General features: G+C 46.8%; 1 protein-coding gene across 2 annotated transcripts; it reads right to left on the bottom strand.

Annotated features, from left to right (window-relative positions):
• Positions 1–9,359: 9,359 nt before the first annotated feature.
• On the bottom strand, positions 9,360–24,538 carry TYRP1 (tyrosinase related protein 1). 2 transcript variants are annotated; one of them, XM_086961382.1, is made up of 8 exons: positions 24,431–24,538; positions 23,250–23,648; positions 21,529–21,851; positions 21,093–21,297; positions 19,567–19,734; positions 14,661–14,840; positions 10,177–10,323; positions 9,360–9,633 (listed from the first exon to the last, which is right to left on the bottom strand). In XM_086961382.1, exons 2-8 carry the CDS (start codon positions 23,617–23,619, stop codon positions 9,434–9,436), a joined length of 1,593 nt encoding a protein of 530 aa, XP_086817508.1. In that variant the 5' UTR covers positions 23,620–23,648; positions 24,431–24,538; the 3' UTR covers positions 9,360–9,433. The 2 variants fall into 2 exon arrangements, with proteins under 2 accessions (XP_086817508.1, XP_086817509.1); XM_086961383.1 differs by lacking the exon at positions 24,431–24,538 and adding an exon at positions 23,992–24,125.
• Positions 24,539–25,710: the final 1,172 nt, after the last annotated feature.

Raw genomic sequence — 25,710 nt, 5'->3', positions numbered from 1 at the left:
GGGACTTGCAAGTGTGTGCACTTGCCAAGTCGACAGGGCAGCCCCAGGCTGCACACTGGCTCTGAAATGGCAGGCCAGTTACACTTTACGGGCTCTTTGCATGGGTGGCAGCCCACCAACAGCATTCGATTTATAGGCCCTGGCACTTGCAGTGCACTTTGCTAAGGACTGACGCATAAATCAAATATGCCAATCTTGGGAACACCAATCCATAACACATTTTATACAGGAGGACTTGCACTGTACCACTGGACAGCAGTGAGGAAAATGTGCAGAATCATTACACCAGCAACAACAGAGTAAAAACCAGGTGGTTCGAAAGCAAAAAAGTCAGGGGAAACACGCCAAAAGATGCCAAGTCTAACACCTGTCCCCTCCAGCTGAAAGTAGGGAGAACCACCCACCCTCATGGGAGTTCTCTTCACTATGGTGGTAGAACCTGGACAGACTATCTGAGTTAACGTGCTCTGTGCCAGGACGGTGTTCTACCGTAAAGTCCATCCCCTGTAGGGAAATGGACCACCTCAGCAGTTGTAGATTCTCACCCCTCATCTGCATTAACCATCTGAGGGGCCTGTGGTCTGTCTGAACCCAGAAGTGAGTACCAAACAGGTATGGTCTCCGCTTCTTCAGCGCCCAGCCCATAGCAAAAGCTTCCTTTTCTAAGGCACTCCACCTCTGTTCCCTGGGGAGTAGTCTCCTGCTAAGGAAGACTACAGGCTGATCTAGGCCCTCTTCGTTGAGTTGCGAGAGCACTGCTCCCAGACCATACTCTGAAGCGTCAGTCTGCACGACAAAATCCTTGGAGAAATCAGGTGCCTTGAGCACGGGAGCCGTGCACATGGCTGCCTTCAGGGCATCGAAAGCTTTCTGGCAAGTCTCAGTCCATATCACCTTCCTAGGCTGCTTCCGTGAAGTCAGCTATGTTAAGGGGGCAACGATGGTGCTGTAGCCCTTAACAAATCTCCTATAGTAGCTGGTGAGACCTAAGAAGGCCCTCACCTCGGTATGGGTCTTGGGGGGCTCCCAAGTGAGAATGGTGTCAGTCTGGGGCTGTAGGGGCGCCACCTGGCCACTTCCTACCTTGTGTCCCAAGTATACCACCAAACCCTGCCCGATCTGGCACTTCGCCTTGATCGTGAGGCCTGCATCTTGCAGAACCCTCAACACTTTTGAGGTGCTGTACGTGTTCTTCCCAGCTGGAACCGAACACCGCAATGTCACCCAGGTAGGCGGCACTGAAATCCTCCAGTCCAGCCAACACCTGAATGACCGACCTTTGAATGGTGGCAGGGGCATACTTCAACCCAAAGGGCATCACCCAAAACTGGAAATGACCTTCTAGGGTTGAGAACGCTGATCTCTCCTTGGCCCTATCCGTTACGGCAATCTGCCTGTACCCAGACGTCAAATCAAACATGCTGAGGAACCGGGCAGCTCCCAATCAATGAGCTAATCAGCTCTGGGGATGTGGGGCACGTCAGTCCTGGTGACGGCATTGAGCCCACGGTAGTCCACACAACACCACAGTTCTGGAGTGGCACCGGGTGCAGCAGCCTTTGGGACAAAGAGCACTGGGCTGGCCCAAGAACTGTTCGAGGGTTCAATCACCCCTAACGCCAACATCTTCGAGACCTCCTCGTTGATGCTGGCCCTGACCCGGTCAGTCAACCTGTAAATGTTGTGCTTTACAGGAGGGCTGTCACCAGTTGTCCACGTCGTGGGGACAGCAGTGAGTGACACCGGGGGTCAGAGAGATCAGTGGAGCAAACTGTCCCAACAACTGGAGACAGTCCCCCTGCTGCTCTCGAGTCAGTTTAGGGGAGAGGATCACACCCTCCACTGACCCATCATGCTCCTTGGTAGACAGGTCAGGGAGAGGCTCACTCTCCTCTTCCACTCTATCATCTTTTGCCAAGAGCATACTCACTTTGGACCTCTTGAAGTGGGGCTTGAGGCGGTTCATGTGAAGGACCTTCGGAGGGTTCCTTGGAGTCTGCAAATTCCCCAGGTAGGTGACGTCCCTTTTGCACTCCACCACCTCATACGGCCCAGTCCACTTGTCCTGCAAGGCACAAAGTTCCACTGGGGCCATGACCAACACTTTTTGCCCAGGTTGAAATTCGACCAGAGGGGCATTCTGGTCATACCACTATTTCTTACTGGCTTGCTTCTAGGTTCACCTGAGCGAGTTTCCTGTAGCAGGCTGTTTGGTTTCAGAAGGCCAGCATGTAACTAAGCACACCCTGGGGAGTTTTCCTGGGAGCTGGTTCCCAGCACTCCTTCACCAAATTTAGAGCTCCTCGGACAGGGTGGCCATACAGGAGCTCAAAGGGGCTGAACCCAAGAGACTTCTGAGGCACTTCCCCGAATGCAAAGAACAGGCATGGCAAGAGGACATCCCACTTACACCTCATGGGTTCTGTCAGACCATTGATCATGCCCTTCAAGGTCTGGTTGAATCTCTACACCAGACCATTTCCTTGGGGGTAGTAAGGAGTGGTGAACGTGTAGGTCACGCCACATTCTTTCCACAGGGATGTCATACTTGGATATGAAATTGGTCCCCCTGTCAAACTACCTCTGGGGAATTCCACGCAGGAAAAGATCCCCATTAATGCCAATCCCACCACTGGCGCCGTAGTTGTCCTGAGAGGGATGGCCTCCGGGTACCGGGTGGCATGGTCCACCAAGACCAGGATGTACATGTTGCCCATGGCTGTCTTGGAATCCAGTGGCCCCACAATATCCATCCCTACCCTTTCAAAGGGTGTACCAACAACAGGAAAAAGTTGGAGGAGCTTTGACCTTCTAACCACTTGCCTGGCAAGTTTGGCAAGACCTACAGTGTGCATCTGACTGCCTTTGCATTTGGGGGCCAAAAGAAGCGGGTGACAAGCCTGTCAAAGGTCTTGTACTGCCCCAAATGTCCTGCCATAGGCACATCATGGGCCAGACCCAGTAGGAAGGTCCTGAAGCGCTGGGGTTCCACCAGCACACAGGCTGACCCAGGCTCAGTGACCTCGGGCTCACTGTATAGGAGACCATTCTCCCAGTAGATCAGATGTGACTTGGACTGATTACCAGCTGCCTGGTCTGCAGCCTGCCACCGCAAACCCTCCAGAGTAGGGCACTTGTTCTGCTCCCAGCAGAACTCCTCCCTGGTGGTACCCCCTTCTTGCTGCCAATGGGTCAGCTGAGAGATGTCTCCCAGTTCAGATACCTGCTCCCCTGTAGGCACCGAAGCGTCCCCCTCCTCTCGGTCTATGGGAACTTCGGGGGCCAGTTTCCCACACCCCCTGCCCTTTCTCTTGGCAGGGACTTGGGCCACTGTTTCAGGCTCCAAGTCCTCTCAATCACCCTTTCTGGCCGCCATTGCCAGAGTAGACCCGCATGCCCACTCTGGCAACCCAAGCATCGCCAAGTGACACCTGAATTCAACATCCTTCCATAATGAATGCTCCAGGTGATTCCCTAGCAGACAATCTACAGGCATGGTAGGTTTCACAACCACTCTCAAGGAATCTGAGACCCACCCCCCATTCACAGGGAACCTGCGCCACCTTACACTGGTACTCTCAGGTGTCTATAGCAACTACTTGGTGGAATGCCCCTGGGACTACCTGCTTCTCAGAGACCAGGTGGCACCGGACTGAGGTTACTCTGGCTCCAGTATCTGAGCCTCTACCCTTTCCCCAGTAATGGTTATCAAGGTACTATATGTTTGTGTTAGGGGGCACCTGGTCTCCTGGGACAATCTCACTGTTCCCTAGACAAGGGTCCTTTCTGCAGGATCCCCACCCTCCAGTGGGCAACCCTCCTCCCCAAGCACTACACTAGCAAACACCTTGGTCTGTCCACCAGTGGATGGCTGTGTCCCCTTTTGGCACCTGGGGTCCCCCTTCATGTGACCTACCTGGTCACAGGCATAACACTTGTGGGCCGGTCTCAGCAGGCATCCCTGTTGAGACCCCTTTCTGATCATCTGGGGGCTGGGAATCTTAACCCTGGGTACTAGTTTGGGGCCCTTTAGAGAACTGACTTTTACCCTTGTCCCCCACACTTATCTGCTGGGGAACCTGCCCACCTTTGGCCAAGTCTGCCCCAAACACTTTTTTGTGGACCCTGGTACTCGCGCAGCGGTCAGCCTCCATAGCAAGCTTTCTGGGTTCAGTTAACTTACTGTCAACTAGGTGCTGGTGCAGCTCTGCACAACAGACTAGCAAGTGCTCCCATGCAATCACATTGTAGAGCCCCTGAAAATAAGGTACATTACTGCCCTTCACTCAGCCATCCAGCGACCTACAGAACATATCCAAACATTCCAACCAGTACTTTTCAGGAGTGAATCCATACCTAGTTAGGAGAGCGTCTTTCAGTCAGCACAGGTGAGGTCCTGCCTCTTACCTAAAGCTATCAAAGTATCCCTAGCTTCTTCAGGAAAGAGGTAACAACCCTGCCCCCAGTTCCTCTCAGGGACCCCATTCATATGAATAGACTACTCATACCCTTGAAGCCACCTTTGAATGCAATCACCCTTCTTGTACTTCACATATATTCTTGGTGATGTGTACAATATGGTCTGTGTGCTGAAGAGTTGCTGACACCATCTGAGCCGGTTCTACTCTTTAGCTCCAGCCCTTTGATCATGCTCTCATGATCTAGCATCATCTTCCTTTCCTCCATGGCTTCCCTCTTACTTTCTATTCTGACTTTCTTCAATTCAAACTTCCTTGCTTCACACCGTCCTCCAGCTCCTCTGGAGACAAGCTACTGCTGCCTGGAGCGCTCCCCTCCTCACAAAAGCCCCCGCTCCCAGGACCAAGCTCATCTACCTCTCTGCTGAGATTATCAGCTTTCCCACTGACATGTCTGGCTGCTTCCCAGGCCCTCAGTGCCTTTTGAAGCTCATACTTCCTGGTGAAGCCCCGGACCTGGACTTTCAGGTTCTTGCAAATAGATTTGAACTCCTTGACATTGTAGGCTTCCAATCAATCCTCCTCAAAGGCAATTTCTACTTATGCAATAGACGAAGCAATGGATTCAGGCATGTTCAAGTAGCAAGTTCAAAACAGGCAAGATCAAAAATAGGCCAAAAAGAAAAAGAACCTGTACGTGGTACGTAATGGTCTGCGACATGGTAGTAGTGCACACCAATCACTAAGTCAAGTGCAAACCCAAGTCCTATCCTCACCTCTGACAACTAATGTTAAACATGGGATTTTTTGTTGGCTATGGTTTGCCCCAAAGCCAGGCATAAACCACCTCTAGTCAGGATAAGGGAGTTACACTCCTAAAATAACCCCTGCTCACCCCCTTGGTAGCTTGTCAAGAGCAGCCAGGCTTATGTGAGAGGCAGTGTGTAAAGCAGTTGCACATAAACAGTAACAGTGTAAACACTACAAAAGGACACCACACCAGTTTAGAAAAATATCCAATATTTTTATATACTTAGGACCAAATACGATAGAAATCCACAGTACTTTAGTTGTGTTGCAAGAGGTCTTTAAATTGCAAAGATATGTTGAAAACACAGTTTCTTGATGTAGATAGCGCCGTCCGGGCTATCATGGCGTTGTGAACAAACAAATCCGGGGGACCTCTGCGTCGCAGGTCAGTTGCGGTGTCGGGAAGACCAGTTTACAGAACCTAACAGAGATATAGGTAGTAGATGACCTCTTGTTGTCACACCCATTTCAGGTCCATCTCCTCTCTGATGGAATCAGGAGCACTGGAGTCGGCAGGTGTCAGGTGCTGTAGTGCAAAGTGAAGCGGTGCAGCGCGTGGTGCCCTTAAGTCATGGTGTGAGCAGCAGCAACAGATGACATTTAGTGAGACCAGGGTCGCATGTTTAGATGAAGACTGTGCACGTCACAGTGCTGGCAGGTGACGTGCAGCAGCGTTGCTGAAGCGCTGTCCTCTGCTGTCAACTGGAGTCGATGGCACCGGCATTGGTAGGCCAAGGCTGCGGTGCGGAATGAGGGTGGTGCGTTGTGTAACTTGACGAGCGGTGCCCCCGAACCACGGTTGAAGCAGCGGCGTAGAGTTCGGCAGGCGTCATCGGGAATACCACAGCGTTGTCGTGAAGTGAGGCAGTGCGGTACCCACAGGTCACGATGCAAGCAGCAGTGTCAGGTGTCATCGGTGAGAACAGGGTCACGGTGCAGTGGTACTCTCCGCGGTGCCTTCAGGACACTGTTGGGCTTTAAGTCTTTGCTGTTCCTAAGACTTCTTGAACAAGGGGAAAGCTCTACCTCAAGCCCTTGCAGATACTCTGCACAAGTAGAGAAAGTTCAGTCCTTTCACTGCCCAAGACAGAAGCATCAGCTGCAGACCAACCCAACAAAGCAACAACACAGCAAAGGGGCAGCACTCCTCCTGGGCAGCTCTTGGCAGGTTCATGGATTCAAGCAAGTTCTAAAGTTTTGGCGTCTGGACCCTAATATTTATACCAGCAATTCCTTTGTCCTCTGAAGGCAGAGGGGCCTGGACCTAGTTCAAAACCAGTTTGGGGTGCATTCTGCCAGGGAGCACCTTTTTCCGTTGTCAGTGCGGGCCAGGGTCCTCAGACGCACCACAGGAGGTGGAGCCAGCATTGCGGAAGGTGAGCCCAGCCCTATTCAGACCCAGGTGCTACTGCTCTCACCCATCTACATGTAGATGTGCTTATGCAGCCCTGCTGACTCCCCCTGTCTCCTGGAGTCTCCCCCAGCCCCTGTCACTCACAAACCAGCCAGCTAATACACAAGCTAGCAGAGGCAGGCTGGATGGTTAGGTCAGAAAACACCTACTTTCTAAAAGAGGTATTTTCAAACACAATGTTAAAACTAACTTCACTAAAAGATTTTTTATCATTCTGACTTCAGGCATACTAAACTCTAATTTCGACCATGCTCCGAGTCAGTTAGGATCATAGGATGTAATGATCGAATTGCCCATTCTGGCCTATGGCGAACAGGTAGCCTTGCAATAGTGTAAATGAAGTAGGCTGTATTTCACTATCAGCACATGGCACACATTCCAGGGCATGTCCTACCTTTTGCATACAATGCACCCTACAGATCAGGGTACATGGGCTTACCAGAGGGGCGACTCACATGTAGCGAAGGGAAGGTTTAAGGACTTGCAAGTGTGTGCACTTGCCAAGTCGACAGGGCAGCCCCAGGCTGCCCACAGGCTCTGCAATGGCAGGCCAGAGTTACACTTTACATGCTGTTGCGTGGGTGGCACAATACAGTGCTGCAGCCCACCAACAGCATTCTATTTATAGGCCCAGGCACTTGCAGTGCACTTCACTAGGGACTGACACAAATCAAATATGCCAATCATGGAAACACCAATCCATAACACATTTTATATAGGAGCACTTGCACTTTACCACTGGACAGCAGTGAGGAAAGTGCACAGAATTATTACTCCAGCAAAAACAGTCAAAACTGGGGGATCAAAAAGCAAAAAGTCAGGGGAAACTTACCAAAAGATGCCAAGTCTAACAGTCACCAAGAGTTTTTTTCCAAAGAATCCCGTACTATTTCAACCCTGCAGATAGACCCCATTGCTGCTTGGGTCCCATTACCTGGAAAAGGGAACCTATTCAAAGCCATTTTTACTAAACAAGATCGAGCTCCCACATAAAATAGACATTCCAGGCCCTTTGCCTAGATCAGCCATGAGTCACTTCGACAAAAAAAAAAAAGTTACACTAAGTAGGTCTTTTACTGTAGCCGAAAGAAATGCTAAAGTTTAAGGAAGTCCAAAAACAATTCACTAAGTTTGGCAGTAGGGGATTAATGTGCAAAATAATGTACAGTTTCTTTTAATATTTCAAGCAAGCAGATGCTCAAAGGTAAGGATACAACCACTGCCACCAGTTGTAAAAACAGATAGACAAAAGTCTACCCTAAAGCACGATCAGTTTCAAAACCTGAGCAACGCTAGCATAAATAGATATACATATAATTAAAACTCTTCAAAAGCGTAAAGTTTTACCTCTTTTATTGTTCCAATATCATGATTTTTTCATATTGAATCAGTTCTCAATTCTTTCCAGCCACAGGGTAACCAAAATAGAAAGAACTTTCAAGACACACTTTGGACTGCTGATCTTCTTGATACTTTGGTCCAAACTCTGTACTTGCCAGGACTTCGGACAGGTTTACTTGTCCTTCAGTATGATGTGAAAAGAAAGTTATTTATACTGAGGAATTTGAACTATTCTGGGCGTATGTCCCCTTAATTACTCACTGTATTGTTCGGTTACTTCTAAATATATACACATATCCTTGCCCTGATTAAGTCTTTTGGCATAAAAGCCTGACAAAACACGTGTTGGCAAAATCTTTTGGCTATCCATTGGCTGAGAAATTTCCAATTTTCAGACTGTGGCAAGAAATTCTATTTTGGTTACCTTGTGGCTGGAAAGAATTGAGAACGGATTCAATATGAAGAAATCATGAAATTGGAACAATAAAAGAAAAGACACTTTACGCTTTTGAAGATAGTTAATGATATGTACCTATTTATGCTAGCGTTGCTCATACTTTAAAACTGTGTTTAAGGAAGCCCAGTTGTGTTTCTCCCAAGTAGCCAACACTGGCTATTTAAAATGAAAGGTCACCAACTAAGGAATCAAGTTAACGGACAGAGCGACACTCCTCACAAAGGAGTAAAGTAGCTCGACAGGTCTTTGTCGCCATCATGCTGGAAGTGGAGTTTCATTGAACCCAGGACCCAGTTCACAGAGAATCACTAATACACTGAAAATGATCACACCGGGGAGTCGGATACAAGTATGGCCACAGACGGGCAAACCCTTCAGGCTTGTGCTAGTGTCAACTTAAGGATACTGGTGGCCTCAGGCAAGAAATGTTAAGGGACAGTCTATGTACTTTTTTTTACTAATGTCTTACTAATTCACGAACGTATGATGCCAAACAATACATGTGCTAAACAGGGTCAAACAGTTTAATGTCTTGCCTGAGCCCCCAAATATACTTAAGGACACTGGGTCGACCTGTAGTCCGAGGTACAGGTAGGTAGAACGGTTCAGATAGAAACAAGATTCACTTTCCCAGGGAGTCCTTTGGAAGTTGGGCGCTCCTGGCCCACTACACACTTTGCTCAGGGCTTAAAAAGGCTTTTGTGGTGGAGGGCAGATCTTAATATCACAGGCTATACCGGCGAGAAGTATGCAACAGGACTTGATAAGCAACACCACTTGTGTTAACTAGCAACGCACGACAAACCTCTCCAGAGGTGAAAAATCAGGATTTAAGCTACAGTCAAGCACATGCTGCATCACTAGTCTACGCCCCTTATCTAGGGAAAATCACGAGGCGTATCAATAATCAAGGCAAGACTACATTAACATCCGTCCTTTATTCTGAAAGGAGTTTTTTTTTTTTTTAAATAGGGAAGTCCAGTGGAAGTTGATTCAAACAGCAGACTGGCTCGCATTCCTTTCGTAGTCTTCGTCCGAGTACCGGGGATACTGCTCACTAAGAAGAGGCTGGTGAAGGTCGTCCTTTCTCCTCCGGTGCACAGCGCAAGAGGCAGCAGCAAAGATCACAGCCACCAGGACAAGCGCCGCTACCACTGCGATCGTGATGATTTCCGTGATGTTCAGAGCCCGGCCTGTGGAAATGGAACATCGGTTATCTACTGTGGCAAGACTACAGAAACGGAGTTATGCAAAATGTGCACTCTTTGTTTACGTGCAATTTTAGGAAATCTACAGAATGCAATTTGCGCTTGAAAGGTGTCAAATTGACTCAAGCATGCAAAAAAAAAGCCTCATATTGCTACTTAGGATCTGGTCGTTTCTGTGGTTCTGTTTGTTAATGTTGTCCAGGTGCGATAATTTTGCAGTAAATGGTGGTGCAATTTTGCTTAACAAGCATAGAAGGAAATTCCCAAAATTACGCTTGCATAATCTGAGCCCAAGAAATAAGCACCCAGATCATCTTTAAAGTCCAACGTTAATTTTGTTTTGCCTACTCTCAGGATTGTAGTGTTTTAAAAAGGTTGGAAACAATTCAAACACTATGAACATTCTCACAAGAGGGACTCATTAAAGTCAGCAATGTTTGGCATCCAGTCAAATTGAAATGAACAAATAACTGATATTAGCAATATTTTACAAACGCTCCTTGATCAAATTGAATTGAAATCGCTTACTTGGCCACTGGACTTCGTATGCATATCCCAAGTTCTCGGGTGCAGTAACAAACATCTCATCGTTGGAAACAGGAGGCCAGAACGGAACCATGTTGTACTGTCTGTTATGCCCAATGGGGGCATTCTCAATTGGATAAACGGATATATCTGTAGAGCATAGAGATTACAAACATTTTAGCCAAGTAACCATCACAGATTTCTAGTGTATAATACACATTGGTGCCCACATAAACATTCTGGGGCAGATTTATGTTAACTGGCGCATCCCCAGGGATGCGCCAGTTAACATGCGCCACAGATCTCCGCCAGCCATGGTGCGCCGCATTTATAATGCGGCGCACCATGGTGCAAAAACGGCATAGATGCGTGACGCATCTGTGCCGGAAATGTGTCGCATTGCTGGAGTTGCGTCGCAAGCGCGACGCAGCTCCAGCAAGGCTCGGGGGTGCCCCATTTTAACAATGCTGCGTCAAGACCTACGCCTGCTTCAAGCAGGCGCAGGCTTTTGACGCAGCATTGGCTTAAAAGTGACTGAGTGAAATCTCATAGATTTCACTCAGCCACTTTTGCGAGACGCACCTGCCCCGGAACGCCCACCCTGCGCCGGAACGCCCACAAGCGGCGCAGGGCTTTACAACGTGACGCATCTGCCTAGATGCGTCACGTTGTAAATCGTTTGTAGGGATGCGCCACGTTTACGCCGCCTTGCGTGACGCAATAGCGGCGTAAACGTGGCGCAAGGGCCTCATAAATCTGCCCCTCTGTGCTTTCAGATGGCTGAAGATCTAGAAGCAGTATTCAGGCACTGCAGTTTAAACTCCCTTCACCGCCCCCCAATATCTGCCAAGGGTACATCCTGTTCTTTGGTTCAATTCCTAGGTCTGCACATAGCTTGGTGTCAAACTGTACACACCCACAAACAGTCGCTCTGAAGATTTAGATCCAGTCATTCCTGTACCCATCACTATATTCTTACTGCACTGAAGGACTCGAGTAAGGCTTCATAGTGGACTGTGAGCAGTAGTTTGTTGCATTGGAGTATGTAACCTCAGACGTAGTTTAGACAAATCTTAGGACTCTTATTACACCGAGTACCTATGAGGAAAGCAGTGGCAGCGGCTCCAATTTTGGGGTTGTGGGGCAACGTGAACACTGGGGTGGGGAGGGGGGAGGAATATATACCTACCCCCGCTGCCTCAGTGCTCCTCTCCAGATTCTGGTCGGGCTGCACAAGCTCCCAGGGGGGCCAATCATGGCGCTGCTGTCATGCTGGAAATACTATTTAACCAGCATAATAGAGTATGGATTGGTCTGAGCAGGCTGACTTGAAGCTCACTCAGACACAGGAAGCCTGTGATTTTTCTCCAACCAGGTGTGCAACGCAGCTGGGTTGGGGAAACATAAGTGTTCATGTCTGTTTGGCTGTCCTAAAATGACCGGCCAAACTGACATGCACCTCACAAGTGCCGAACACTCCTCCCTACTGTGAAGTGACGCTCGTCAGGATGGCCCTGCCTCAACCTCAGCTAGCAGTAAGAAAAATAATCATTTTAGTTTTCAGTGGGGTGACGTTCCTCGGCCATAACGGAGGAACCAGCCCTGGAAGAAGTTATTCTTAGATCAGATCTCAGATTACAATCATTACTCAAAACAAGGGAAGGTGCTTGGGGTGAGGTTCTTATGTTTTAAGTGCACAAACCTTAATACTGCTTTCTGGCTCACAAGCAAATGTCAGCAAACGAGCAAGAGGGAACAGGGCACTTATTCAGCTGAAGGATTCAGTACGGTTTTGAGTGATCAGAAGGGTGGGGGTTGTAGTCTGATAGGGAAACACAATGAAGACGCCCATTCTTTTGGGGGCAATTGCTGCATGAATTGTAGCAGTAGGATTAATAAGTGTGCACTGGTCAAAGCAAGCGTCAAAATTGCATCCTGGTAAGAGACAGAATAAACCGGCATTGCCATGTTTAAAGGGGCACTTGCTGTATAGGATGCAGCCATACGTGAACATCCTGACCTAATTATGAGAGACTGGAGGAACTGAGAGACTGGTAGGTAACACTCGGACTCCGGCACTAAATTGATGGGGGAGAACTACAGATGATCACTGGTACAATTTCCAAATGCAAGTGGCTACAATTGTTTTAATCTTTATCTGACCGATGTCAGTCTGGGACTTCAGCAGTAGGTCTATTGGTCTGCATACTTTAACCCTAAAAACCAACCCTCCACTGGGTTCCTTTCCAACCCAATGCAAAAACAGGTGATGGACAGAATGCAGAACAATGTCATACATTCACCCCAGTAACGAGATCTGGCCCTAAATCCATAGTGTTTGCACTCCACACCACCCCAGTTCAGACATGGCTATATGCAAATCAGCCTTGACCCTGTGCCTCATGGGAACAGTCCAGCCCGAACTGCCAAGCCATGTCTTCCCTGGACCAGAATCAAGCATCCTAGGACCGGTGTCTGGCTATATGCCAGCATCAGCCAGGAAGCTTGACTCCAGTGGTGTGGAGAGCACGGGACTCACGGTGGATTAAACCCAGATCTGTGACTGGGGTGAATGTTTTACCATTGTGCAACATTCCGTCCATCGTGTGTTTTGCTGTTCACCCTATATGGGAAGGGTATGCCCAGATGTCAGTTGCGTGCTCACTAAGCCACTGGAGTCAAGCTATCCTGGCTGAAGACTGTTGATAACCAGAAACCGGTCCTAGGATGCTTGATTCCGGTCCAGGAAAGACATGGCTTGGCAGTTCGGGCTGGACTGTTGCCATGAGGAACAGGGTCAAGGCTGATTTGCATATGGCCATGTCTGAACTGGGGTGGCTTGGTGAGCAAAATAACGATGGATTAAACCCAGATCTGTGACTGGGGGTGAATGTTTTGCCATTATACAACATTCCGTCCATCATCGTGTGTGTTTTCCTTTCCAAACCATACTCTGGGAGGCTGTCAATGGGACCACCCAGTACTGTACCTTGACTTGTAATGCGAAGTTATTTTGAGGTGCTATAAAAATGCAGTAGCATGGTGCCTTACAGCTAGTCTACACTCTGTTCAGGGTCTGGCACCTCATTGTACTGTGTACCACCTTCCATAATCTCACTGCTGTACACTTCCAAACACTTAGTGAACTTGAAGTTGGTTTAAAGCCAATTACTGCTTATTCCTCATATACAGGAAGAAACCTCTGGTGCCTATAGAGTGTCAGCAAAAGAATACCGGGAGGTGGGTGCTATTGGACCTAGACTGCACAGTCTTCAGCAATACATACTATTAATTCCTAATCCACCTCTTCAAGTCAGCCTCTGCTTGGAGACACAAGACCAGAATCACTAAAGTTGGGGACCCCACTAGGTTGGTTTCAGGGCACTGTTCAAGAACTTGTGCACGCCCAACATCTCTACCCATGACATGCTGGCATGGATTTAGCTTCAAGACCCCTCCCCTTGTGAAATGAAGGGAAGCCCAAAAGGCCTTCTAATGTGTATTGTAAATCTAATCCCTCTTTGGGGCACAGTCAGGGTTTCTATTGGACTAAACATTAAGATTCCTGCGGTCCTGATTTTTGCAATGAATTCACCAGACCAATCCTGAACCTTTCACAAGATAGGTTATTCCTGCCAGCATTCTTGTACCCTCCATAGTGCAGCATCCCTCTTAAGATGCTGGGGTACATTCTCATTGATGGTGTGACATCTTGCCATAGGGGCCTGTCATTGGCATCCTTTTCATGGCCATTGTTGTGCCAGAGAGGCATTTCCTTATCGATCACTGCAATCCTGAAGATTGCAGTAGGTATCCATTTTCAAACTTGAACATTCTACCTTGTGGTGCCTGGGACTAGGCTCAACCATGGTTAACCACTCAAATGTCCATGTTCTAATCAGGTTTAGAGTAGCATTACTCAGTTTGTTACACACATGGAGAGCTAGCTTTAGACTTGTTACTTGCTTCACATTTACCGGCATCATGTGATGCTCTCCTCCCATTCCGAACTCTTACATTGGCACACTCCGTCAAATCAAAACACAGTAAGAGAACCACCCCCCCCCCCTCTATCCGGGCTGCATGTACCATTACATTCTTCAGTAAAGTTGCAGGTCAACTGACAAAGGAAGGCCTAGCAGAAAATCCAGTCAAAATACAGTAAGAGAACCACCCCCCCCCCCCCCACCCCCTCTATCCGGACTGCATGTACCATTACATTCTTCAGTAAAGTTGCAGGTCAACTGACAAAGGAAGGCCTAGCAGAAAATCCAGTCAACACCGAGCCAGTGTCAATCTGGTATTACAATAGACCACCAGAAGAGAAAAAAACATCCCCTTAGATGATTACCATTTTAGGGATGTACGTGTTATATTGAACTGCATACCAAGCATAGATTGAGAGATCATGGATAAAGAATATTAAAAAATTATAGCCCATTTGAAAAAAACTCCAAGTCAAACAGCTAATAAATATCAACTCTTACCAACGTTGTGTCTCCTCAGCCATTCATCAAACACTGCATCGGTAAACGTGTGTAGAAGAACAAACATGGGATCATTAGGTGACAGGTGGGTTTGTCCTCCAGTTCCATTCAGAAACAGGTGAGCCAAGTTGTGAAGACTTCGGACTATAGGATCATACTTTCCGGAAGGATCATTGTAACCTGAAAGAAGAAGTCTTGAATTCAATCTTTACTAGCATGCACCAAAAGGTTGAACTGGGTAAAATCTATTGTGTAATATGCCAATGCACGATTTAGGTTCTCAATAATAAATGTAGCCTTTGGAAAAAAACAAAAACTGTACAGCTGAAATGCAACCAGGGTACATTTAAAAACTGCCTGCCAAATTAGAATGTATTTTCTTGGTAGCAGACATCATCCTTGACCCCACTAGGGCTCTTGCCACCATTGCAAGAACGGTTTCATTGTGGGGATGGTTTATGGAAAAATGTGGCTTCCGTCCACCATGTTAGCGTGGCAGACCTGTTACTTTAAGTTCTATGAAGAGGACTCTTCTCTCTGCTAGTGCAGGTTAACGAGAAGCAGAGTCGTCAAGCCACTAGTACATACTGCACAGACAATCTAAAGGACAATGGAAACAATTACCCGCCTCCGTCCAGCTGCACCAAATCTACTCACCAGCTGCACTCATGCAGCACAAGCAAACAGTTTACAAATGGTAATAACAGTGAAAAAAAAATGTTTAGATACTCCAAAGAGTAGCACAATAGATGTTGCCTGTACTTTCATCGTAAAGCCTTGCATCCATGAGGCGAACATATTTGAAATTTTAGCGTCCACAACTAATTACAGATGGGGCTTGCATGCCACCTTATGACAGTTGCTCCTTCAAACTTGTTCTTTGGCTATTGGGTGGGGGGGGGGGGGGTCTCGCAACCAGAGGCCACGCAAACTACGATAAAATACACAAATGCAATCCACTGGTCAATTCGTGCAGCTTTTAATGGACAGTGGCTGCTCTAAAGATGCCCTACAAAAACCTATGCACCTGAACCTTTCCGGACCATCAAGACTAAAGACCAGTGTTAATCTTGTTTAGTAAGGTCTTCCTCATTCTCCTATTGAGCTTAAACCTGAGACCCAAAAGCTGCTCATTTGAAAAGTGGAGCAACTAGTCTAGTTTGAAACTTACTCTTCAGACTCAAATGGGGTCTACCCACATACAAGTTACCCGTCTTTATCCCCCCAACTTGTGCCACTATCCACTGAAGAATAAGGGGTTGTAAACTTTCCCTACGCTTGAAACGTTATGGTCTGAGTTTTCTTTAATTTAAGATGGTTCACTATTAACTATGGGCTTGTCTTTACATCCATATATAGGTTATTTTCAGCCTCAAAGGATTCTTGTGCCTGCAAGAATTTCTTGCTTGCATTTCTGTGGGGCTACTCACACCACAGATCCTATACAAGGTTGGAGTATCCACCTAAGAAGAAGTTAATCTCTGAAGCGTCACATTTCATATTCAGGTGGGAAGGGTATATGACAGACTTATCACCGCCCAGCCCCCTCGCATTTTGTATATTTACACCTCAGTACGTACATTCTGCAATCTTACTACACATGAGCAGTCTGCATTAAGGTTCGCCTTTGCAAATGATTCTGATCTTTTCTTGGTCGAAGCCTACCACAGTTTGCAATAACATTGGGACATGCAGAACACAGACCTAGGAATCCACTCCACCCATTTAATATTGAATGTTTGGTCAGTCATTTGCTTAGTTCCTATTGGCTGAGTATTAAATTTAGCTTACCCGGGTGGACTTGTCCCCTCCCCTTGGAGGATAGCTTACTCCTATGCTTCCAGCAGGGATCGCTTTCCAGGCTCTATTTTTATTTCCTGGATCACTCCATAAGTTAATGCGTGGTTTAGCTGCCTCCCTTGTGCTTTTCCTTTTCCCCATCCAGCGGTTTCCATTACAGTTTTCTGCTGCCACTCCCGCTGCCCCCAGCAATCCACGTTGTGGTCTTTAACAGTCCAAGTCTTAATCCCCCCCACCCTGAATTGCTTGGTCCTCCACCACTCCTCACCTGTTTGTGTCCCACACTCCATACTCCCTTTGCTGGTGTGCAGTCCCCCCCCCCCCCACCACAAAGATTAAGCCCACCCTCCCTTCCTCTTGTTGCCACTGTTGCCTAGTGTACACCCACCCTTATGTCACTATTACTTAATCCCCACCCCACCCTCCTGTCATTGGGTTCCCCACCCATTCCACCTCTGTTCAGAGTTCCTACCCACCCTCCCCCAGCCTTTGTTGCTCCCATCTTATTGCCACATCTCTCCACCCTCTTTGATCTGGTTTTCCTTGCCCACCCTATTCCCCGCCCACTCTTCCTCATCCCAGTTTCCCCCAAACCACCATCCCTTTATTGCCACTTAGTACCCGCTCACCCTCTCTAATTGCTTAGTGCCTGCTCATCCCTACTCCCTTTTGCTTTCCCAACCCAGTATCATTCCATTGTGGTTTACAGCCTTCCATTTCCACTTTCACTCTGCCCACTCACCTTCTTTGCTTCTCCCCATCACACCTCTTCAATTCGGTTTCATCTAAAAGAGCACATTCGTAGTTTTGTGCAAGAATGTGTTACCTTTATGGGATTAGAGGCCACTCACTCTTTACCAGTGATTGACAGTCACCCATTTACTTGCTAGGTTGTTAGCTTCCGCAGAATTTACTCTCGTTGGTCCCCCTCCTGGAGTGTAAACATGGAACGACGGGTGGGAGGAGAGGACAGGCAAGAGGGAATGGGGAGCACACAGCTGAAAATAAAAAGTTATGACATGGCCAGCACTAAAGCATGTGCATTAGCACTGGCCACTTCAGTGCTTTATTTTTCGCCATGCTGGAGTACAGCTGGACTACAAATCATTACTAGGCCTGGGTGGTAAATTCTGTTCTCGGAATTTTGGTAATTTTGCGTTCCGCGGAGAATGCAGAATTGCCAAAATTCCGCGATCAGTGGCTTTGCAGAATTTACTTGCTCGTGTGCTTTCAAAATGCGTGTTCGCAAGATATTTCTCCCCAAGCATGCAAACAGCGTTCACAAACAGGAAAAAAGCATCGCAAACTGGCGGAACAAGCAATTTCTCGTGTTCGCAGAACTTTTGCGTGCACAGTGATTTACTGTTTCGCTGAGCTTTGCGTAGCGCAACTACAAAAATTCCACCCACCCCTAATTACCAAAGCCAATAGCTCCAATATACGAAGGTCTACTGGCCTTGCCAATGCTTGCTTTTTAATGCAATTTGGAAAAATAGAATGAACAAATAGATCTCAAAGGCTAAACAGATTGGGTTCGCTAATGCTGGTTCGCTTTTCGTGCTTTAGGAAGGAGAGGTGTAACCGTGCTTGTTTCATTGGTTTTATTCATCAATTAATGTCAAGGTCTCCTGTGGGTATGCAATGATTACCCTTCGCAGTAATCAGTCTTACAAAATCTACTTCTGGCTGATTTAAAGCTGAAAGGTCATGCCAGGACTAACACTGGACCCCACTAATAAGCAGTTGCAATGTAATCTGTCTTGCATTTACAAAAATCTTGTGAATGCAACACCTATTGCATTGCAAGTGCTGGTTTGTAAAAGTGTCCATGCAGTGCTTTCACGTTAATGTCAGATACCCCCCTTTTCCTTAGTCGAGCAGTGTCCAAAGAAAGGGGCGCGGCCACCATTAAAATGCAAGCGCAATATGGGGTGCATTTACAAAAAGCAGCATTTGTCTCCACTTGACAAAAATTGTATTTTTGTAAAATCACTCCATACAGCGGTTTTGTTTTATTGGCGGCAGCACCTTTCTTTCTACGCAGCTCAAATAAGAAACGGGCCACGACCGCCATTAAAGTGAAAGCACGGCATGGGGTAGGAGAAAACTATGTAAGCAAATAGTGCTCCGAGGCTATATTTAAAGCCTACCAAGTAACACATGTACCAGGGGTGTCCTCATGGGAGGTTAAGAAATTACACAAGGCGGTGCTGAGGACGTAGTACTAAGCCTATTGACCAATAAAAAGCCACCGTTTCCAAAGGACCATGACAAGCCAATGAAAAATATGGGTGGAGCTTCAGGTCCATACCTGAATACAGCATGCCTCGCTCCGACACTAGCACATACCACAACATCTGCTCAATTGTCCATCGAAAATAAACCAATGTTAGAGATAAACAAGCTCATTTATGGCATATCTATTAATATAGATGACCTACATTACCTTCTATGCAGCATGAACCTGTGGATTGATAGGAGGTCGAATGCAACGTTTAGCAGGTTGAGTTCAACAACATGACTTAAGTCGACATAATTTACCAATTATTGACACGCAGTTTTTGGTAATAATCAAAGCGGCTGCCCCAAACAAAGCCCTTCCTTTTTGTACTGCCAACTAAAATCAGGCTGTTTGTAAAAGGTGGCGTCAGGCACACGGTAGGCATTCTAGCTTTGACAAATAGGCGTGCAGGGGATAAAGGTGACATGGGCAAGTCTAGTATGTGTTTTGCAAACCCATGCAATTGTCATAACTTTTAAAACTTGCAAAATATGAAATAGAATAAAATTAATGTAAAAGTTAAATAAAAATGTGGAGATCAGAAAACCAGCTGACTTTCAAGTCCACTTCTTTACACATGTTCTAGAGCAAATAATGCATTCACAGTGGAGTGCTGGTTGCTGAAGCAGGCAGACACATTACAAAAAGTTCACAGAATAATAAGAGTTGACCTAAAGTCCCTCAAAATATGTATTTATTTTGAGTTTTAGGGAGAAAATAAGACTGGTGACGCTAAAGCAGACTAAGCAAGACCTAAAAACCTGTAAAATTCTACAGGACGACCATGCAAGACTATTCAAGTGTCAGAAAGGAGCACAGACTTACCTTCAACTGTATTACGAAAGCTTTCAGAAGAGTTGGAGTAGAAAGGTGGGGTGTCAAATAAACCAACTTCAAGGCAGAGTGCAACATCCTGTGGTTCAGGAAGGCGCTGCACCATTGGTCGAGCTACATTTCCAGCAGGATTCCTTCGAATTGGACCACCCTCCGTACCTGCAAACAAACATACTTTATTAAAACAAAGAAAAATCAAACCTACAGAACAGCTAAAGAAACCGCTAATCTGCCAGGATTTGCAATTTAGTAGGACAACCAAGCTTTTGGCATGATCATAGTCACCCAAATGACATTGTAAAATGATTGTGACAACTGTAAGAACGTGATGAGGGTCCCTGAATCTCCCATCTCAGACATGCATTAGCCTTGGGCTGAATGGGGACACCCTAAATGTTCAGGGAGGGGGGCTGTGCCGCTGGGGTCTTACACCCCTGCTCCACCCCTTTGTAAGTGGGCATTTTTATGTTATTCTAGAGCCAAACACTATCAATGTACCAAAAGTGACATTTAAATACAGTCAAAAAGAAACAGTGGCGATACTTGGAAAATGGGGTAGTATGGCGTGGATTATTCGCAACAGTTGTGGGAATATAATTGTCAAACGCACATCTTACAGACCTACATTTAATGATAAATTGACAAATATACATGTTTAGAACATGTTCTGGGTTAGAGTGCAGTCATGTGGTAGTTGGTTACAATATCCCAGAGGAAACGGGGCTATACCATTTACTGTTTTGTAAAAAGGAGTAATGTATATTGCACTTGCAGGCGGGAGAGCTTTGTGGCAATACGAGGTGGAGCTATGACTAGGAAGACTGCATAGAGTAGAAGGTGCAAAAATGTAAAGCCCTTTTAAAAGGGGCAAAACATTTCTTGGCTGGTGGAGAAAACGAACAGTATTCTAGTAGTGCAGAAGGTCTCAGAGGAGAGTTATTCCCGTTTTAGCTGTTTTAAATAGGATGTGGACATCACTTCGAATGCTCGATACGTAAATCGCCGAGCTATCGCACAGGAACAATTATTCAGGCCCCACACTGGCTTACAGCAAGCATCACACCTGCTAAATTTGACTATAAATGGCAATTCAAAAATCAAAGCTGCAGGTAAGAGGACAATTCTGAAATCTAATATGATGCTACAGCTGAAAGCATGTTAAAAAATACTAACACCAGAGCTCTTAGTATGGACAGGCACAAATACATGGACATTCACACCAACTGCTCTGGTTGTGCAGGTGGAACAATCAAACGTTGGCATCAGCCTAAAGTGCAGCACTCAGCAAAAAACTAACATGTTGTACTAAAAAAAAAAAAAAAAAAAAATAAAACCTAAAAACGCAACATACAACAGTTGCACATTTAAACAGAGCACACGGACTACTGACAAATATTGCTTATTAAACGGGGCGAAACAAAGTAAATTAGGCATGAAAAATTAGTATGCATTTTACCCAACCTTTGGTAGGTCGTTACTTACGACCTAAAAAATCCCCACTCTCACAACGCACTTACTGTTACAAATGGTTCCCAACGTGTCATAGTCTTCAACACTTTCACAGATAATTTGCCACTGGGAAAATACGGAGTTGGAACTTAGGAGGGTGGAGTCAAAGTTGCTCCGCGCTCCCATGAAGTCATCCGTGCAGATGTCGCACTCGCTGCCACCGATCGCAAAGTTCCAATATGGAAGAGCGAAGGTGGGGTCTTGAAGCATCTCCTGTGGTATAGTGTGCAGAAGCAGAATACATGTTACCATGGTAAAAAAAAAAAAAAAAAAAAAAAAAATTTAAAAAACCGTCTTGGAAGATTGAGTGGCTCCTATGAGCAACAAATTCAATAGGTCATTCCATGAGATAAGCCATGAAACATTTTATGAGCATAACGTAAACAAAAAATTTGTGGGAATCCCCCAAGCGTTGTAAGCTACCCGAAATTGCGAATACTCTACCTGCATATCTCTTTCCAGCTGAAGCAGATGAAACCTGTGCCAGGTGAGAAATGCGGGGCCTTCGTGAGAGAAATCTACTCCCCCAAAACTCTCCTGCCCTGTGCCCAGAAAGGTCTTCATCACCGAGTAGTAGTGGGTCCACACGAAGTAGTTGTAAATGGTAACATTCTCGAACAAAGTGCTGTTGCCATCTGGAGAAAAGACCTCTGCGTACCTCCGCGAGGAGATGACGAAGTGCGGGTGTGTGGTTCTTTTGGCCATATCCAGGGCACTGATAAAGCGGCGTCTTTCCTGAGCACTTAGCTCCCGAATATTTCGCCTCACTACAAAGAAAGTAAATATTTTAGACACGTTTGTTAAGGCATTTTTGCAAATTTGCCTAGGTAAATATTGCAATTTTTTCACTCCAAAAATATAAATTGCGTAACTAATGAATGTAGACCAACGTCAAATTAACAGAACATACTTTATATCACTCAATAGCAGACTTTGTAAGAGTTGTGCGGCAAGCCAATGGCCTACAAGTCGAGTACCCCATGCCTGCAGGCACAATTTATGTATTAACACAAGCAAAATCCAACAATAAACGTCAGCCTGGAGCAATTTACACTTGTAAGTAAATACCTACAGGTGAGAAGTGCCCAATATGTAACAATAGTAATAGTACACCAGAACACGTGGACACTATCTGAAAAATAAGCATTGGCGAAGCCAATTCATAGGCCAATAAGCGTTCAATTCAGTTTGTCTGGTAACTAAACCAAAAGCCATCCAGATTGTCAAAGTACACACTAACGAGGGGCCATCTGTTTAATGTATATTAAAAAAAACTATTGGAAGATGTACACCCAGAGATATTGAGTTTAACACATTTAGAAAAGCACTGACAAAGCCAATATTCGTATTCCTGGAGTAGGAGGAAAGATGGGTAGGGGTTGCAGGAGTACAAGAGAAGTAGGCTAGTGTCAAGTGGGAACAGAGAGCTGCTGTTAAGCACAGAGGGCCAGGCAGGAGATAAGGTAATGGTTCATGCACTGGAAGGCCAAGACTCCACAGGAGGCAAAAGGACACAGTCGATACAATGAAGAGGACCAGTGGCAAGCCTGCCGTTTCTATATGTCAAAAGGACTGTCACAAGCCGCGACTGGAGTGGGAGCACACCATGGTTTTTAAATGGTCGACCTCAAGTCTACTCGAAGTACGAGATACAGTATCTACAACTGACAACTACTCAGTTGGCGTGACCTAAAAATGGACTGGTCACGAGCTGGAGCCCCGGCCACATACAGTGCTTTGGGGCCGGACCATGGATGGAGAGCAGCTTCGAGGGTGGCAGGACAAAAGTAACACCGATAGCATTAGTCCCCAGAATAGTACAAGTCTTACTGCTTTAAATCACATTCGATAGGGTTTAACAAAGCTCTAGAAGCAGAACGTAATTTAGAAACTGAAGTCAGAGACAGTCGTGCAACGGCAGCCACCATAAAGACTACGGGAAGAAAAGGGAACCAGGGGTCGCCGAAGCAGTTTAGTTTTACATGCGGGTAGCTCAGCCCGTCTTTTTGGGGGTTCTAGTGCCTGCAGTCATTAGAAATTCACGACTATATCAGGAAGCAACGAAAAACTCATTGGACGAGCTACTGGGAACCCTGGGACGCTTGTCGACATTTATTAAAAGTGTAGCAATCCTGGCCTGTGAACCTGGCTTCGGTAGCACTTACCTGCCAGCACCCTTTCGTTGCAGCTGCGCCCCGTCCATCCCGGCTTGCAGGAGCCGCAGTCATACCCCGAGAAGTTGCCAACACACACACAGGAGCTGTTGAAGAAGCGGGTGGGCCAGAGCTCGCGGTCATCGATACCGTCGTGCTGGTACTGGGGTCCGTGGGGCCGGGAATCCACCTGCAGCGGTGCGCAGCGCCCCCTGCCGACTGAGGCCCCACAGCTGTCCGTCGGGTCCGGGGTCAGGGACGGGAAGAGGCTCGGGCAGCATCGACCGCTCCGGAGAGCTTCCGGGGTCACGCACTGGCGAGGGAACTGGGCCCATCCAACGGGAAGCAGCAGCAGGACTACTAGAGCTGGAAGCCCGGCCATCACAAAGCGTCAAGAGTCTGGAATCAGCACTACACAGGTGGAGAAGATGAACACACAAGTGTTCATGGGGCTGTGGGGTTGTTACTTGTCAACAGAACTAGCTTTTAAATCAATACCAATTTGGAGTCTCAATTTTTGATATTCCCTACCTTTGACCCCCCCCCCCCTCCCCTCCCCTCCCCTCCCCGACATGAGCCTCAAGTCTCAGAATGGATATTAACACCAAACAACCTACGGAGCATTTGCCATCAAAATACCAACTAGAACTAGGCAACCCAATCAGATCGGTAAGACCGTGCACAGAACCAGATTTTACGAGGCCGCGCGCAGCGCCTACACCCCAAGTCCTAACCTTAAAGAAAGCTTGCTCACCTTCGCTACTCCACACCCCGCTTCTCGTAGGGCTTCAAAGCAATGAGAGCCCTGGACCTGCCATAACCCCTACAATCGAGCAGTGACGAGCACAGGCCGGCGCCCCTTAATCCCTTTATACCCCTGCGGTCAGATCTTCAGAGGAGGCAGCGCATGACCTGCTCACGCCGATCCTTGTGATTTCACGGTCTAGTAGGGGTCAGCCCCTCCCAACCACACAAGTGCAGCCACCGGCAGCTGACTCCAAGAGACAGCCACTCGCTCACATTCTCACGAAAATAGAAGAAAAAAACTCGAGCACACTAGCCAACATTGTTCTTAAACCATCACATGGTTATTACACGGCTGCATAGCAGTTAAGCTGAGGCTCAAATGCATTATGCGAGCAAAATCGCAAAACAAACTATACTTATTGGAATCCACAGATGCACCAATCCACCTTGGAAATAAGGTCGACCGCAAGCGTCTGCTCCGAGACCACCAGTACTCCAGGCGCTATGACGCACTCCACACATGCGGCGCTTGTCTTACCGGGGCTTTAATAACCTAAGGGCGGGGCTTTTTGAGTGCAGTTGCAGTGCTATCAGGCACACCTGACCCGCATGAGTACTTTTGATTGCACCCTCATAAACATCGCCTTGTTGTTTGTTTCCCGTTCACGATTCTTTAGCATTCCACTCCCACTTCGAAATTCACCACACACAGCCAACCACTTCAGTTTTCTTTCCGTTCAGGAATGTCTAGCGATATTTAGCCCATTATAAAATTGGGACCACAAGTCCCAGAATGCAAATAGACCTGATTGGATGAGCTACTCGCACATGAACTTGAAACAGCCGCGAACTCTGTGACATTGCAAGACACACTGCGGCTAGGCACGTGGCTTAGGGAGCCATAGCCGCTAATGCAAACACGTTCAACAGCCCCTTTTAGTCATAGAAAAGAAATGTAAAAAGATCCGTGAAGAATCTAAAACACTCAGGGGCATAATAGCAAGGAACCTCGTTAAAATTATCGCCGTTTTATCGACAGGAAACTGCCGATAAAACGGCGATAATGGGCTAGCTAATATGAGTTATAGAATTCCTATAGAAGCCCAGGTTCGATGTGCAGGACATCTAACCTGGGATTCTATACGAATTCTATAACGCAAATTAGCAAGCCCATTATCGCCGTTTTATCGGCAGCTTCCTACCGATAAAACGGCGATAATTTTTACGAGGTTCCTTGCTAATATGCCCCTCAATTTCCGGAATTACAGTCCATTTTAGAGATGCACAAGCCATCTTTCCTGATAGCCTAAGCAGTCATCAAGCATTCTAGCATGAAGGCGTTTTTAAATCATTCAAATGTATTTATTGATCTCAACAACAAAAACAACCTTAAACAGCCACAGCCAACACGTCTTTCGCGACCCTGTCACTTCGTCAGATCTTAAAAGACAGACTAGTTCCCACTAATCTTTACCATACATTTCACATTCTTTGTCATCTCACGATACTGGCATCTCAGTTCTTGAAAGAAATCAATTTAATTCGCAATTATGTTTTCCAGTACTTCTCTCCCTATGTATGGGAATCCAGCTCTGGTCTGGCTATGATCCGCGCAGACGAACAAACCCCTTTACTCTTGTTGGGTGTTAAAGACAGCTGTGATTGCGGTGTTGTGGGCACTTTACACCCCTGGGATCCAAGCCACTGAACCTGCTTCACAACTGAC

The sequence above is a fragment of the Lissotriton vulgaris genome, chromosome 3_1 (genome assembly GCF_964263255.1).
Source record: "Lissotriton vulgaris chromosome 3_1, aLisVul1.2, whole genome shotgun sequence".
Taxonomy (NCBI): Eukaryota; Metazoa; Chordata; class Amphibia; order Caudata; family Salamandridae; genus Lissotriton; species Lissotriton vulgaris.
This window is presented reverse-complemented; position numbering and strand designations above follow the sequence as displayed.

Bases quoted from the DNA above. Each gene is read 5' to 3' on its own strand.
- TYRP1 (XM_086961382.1), bottom strand. From the start codon at position 23,619: ATGGCCGGGCTTCCAGCTCTAGTAGTCCTGCTGCTGCTTCCCGTTGGA. The intron at 21,298-21,528 runs GTAGAGTATTCG...ACTATACCACAG, and splicing joins AGCTGGAAAGAGATATGCAG to GAGATGCTTCAAGACCCCAC. The intron at 10,324-14,660 runs GTAAGAGTTGAT...TATGCTCTACAG, and splicing joins GCTGAGGAGACACAACGTTG to ATATATCCGTTTATCCAATT.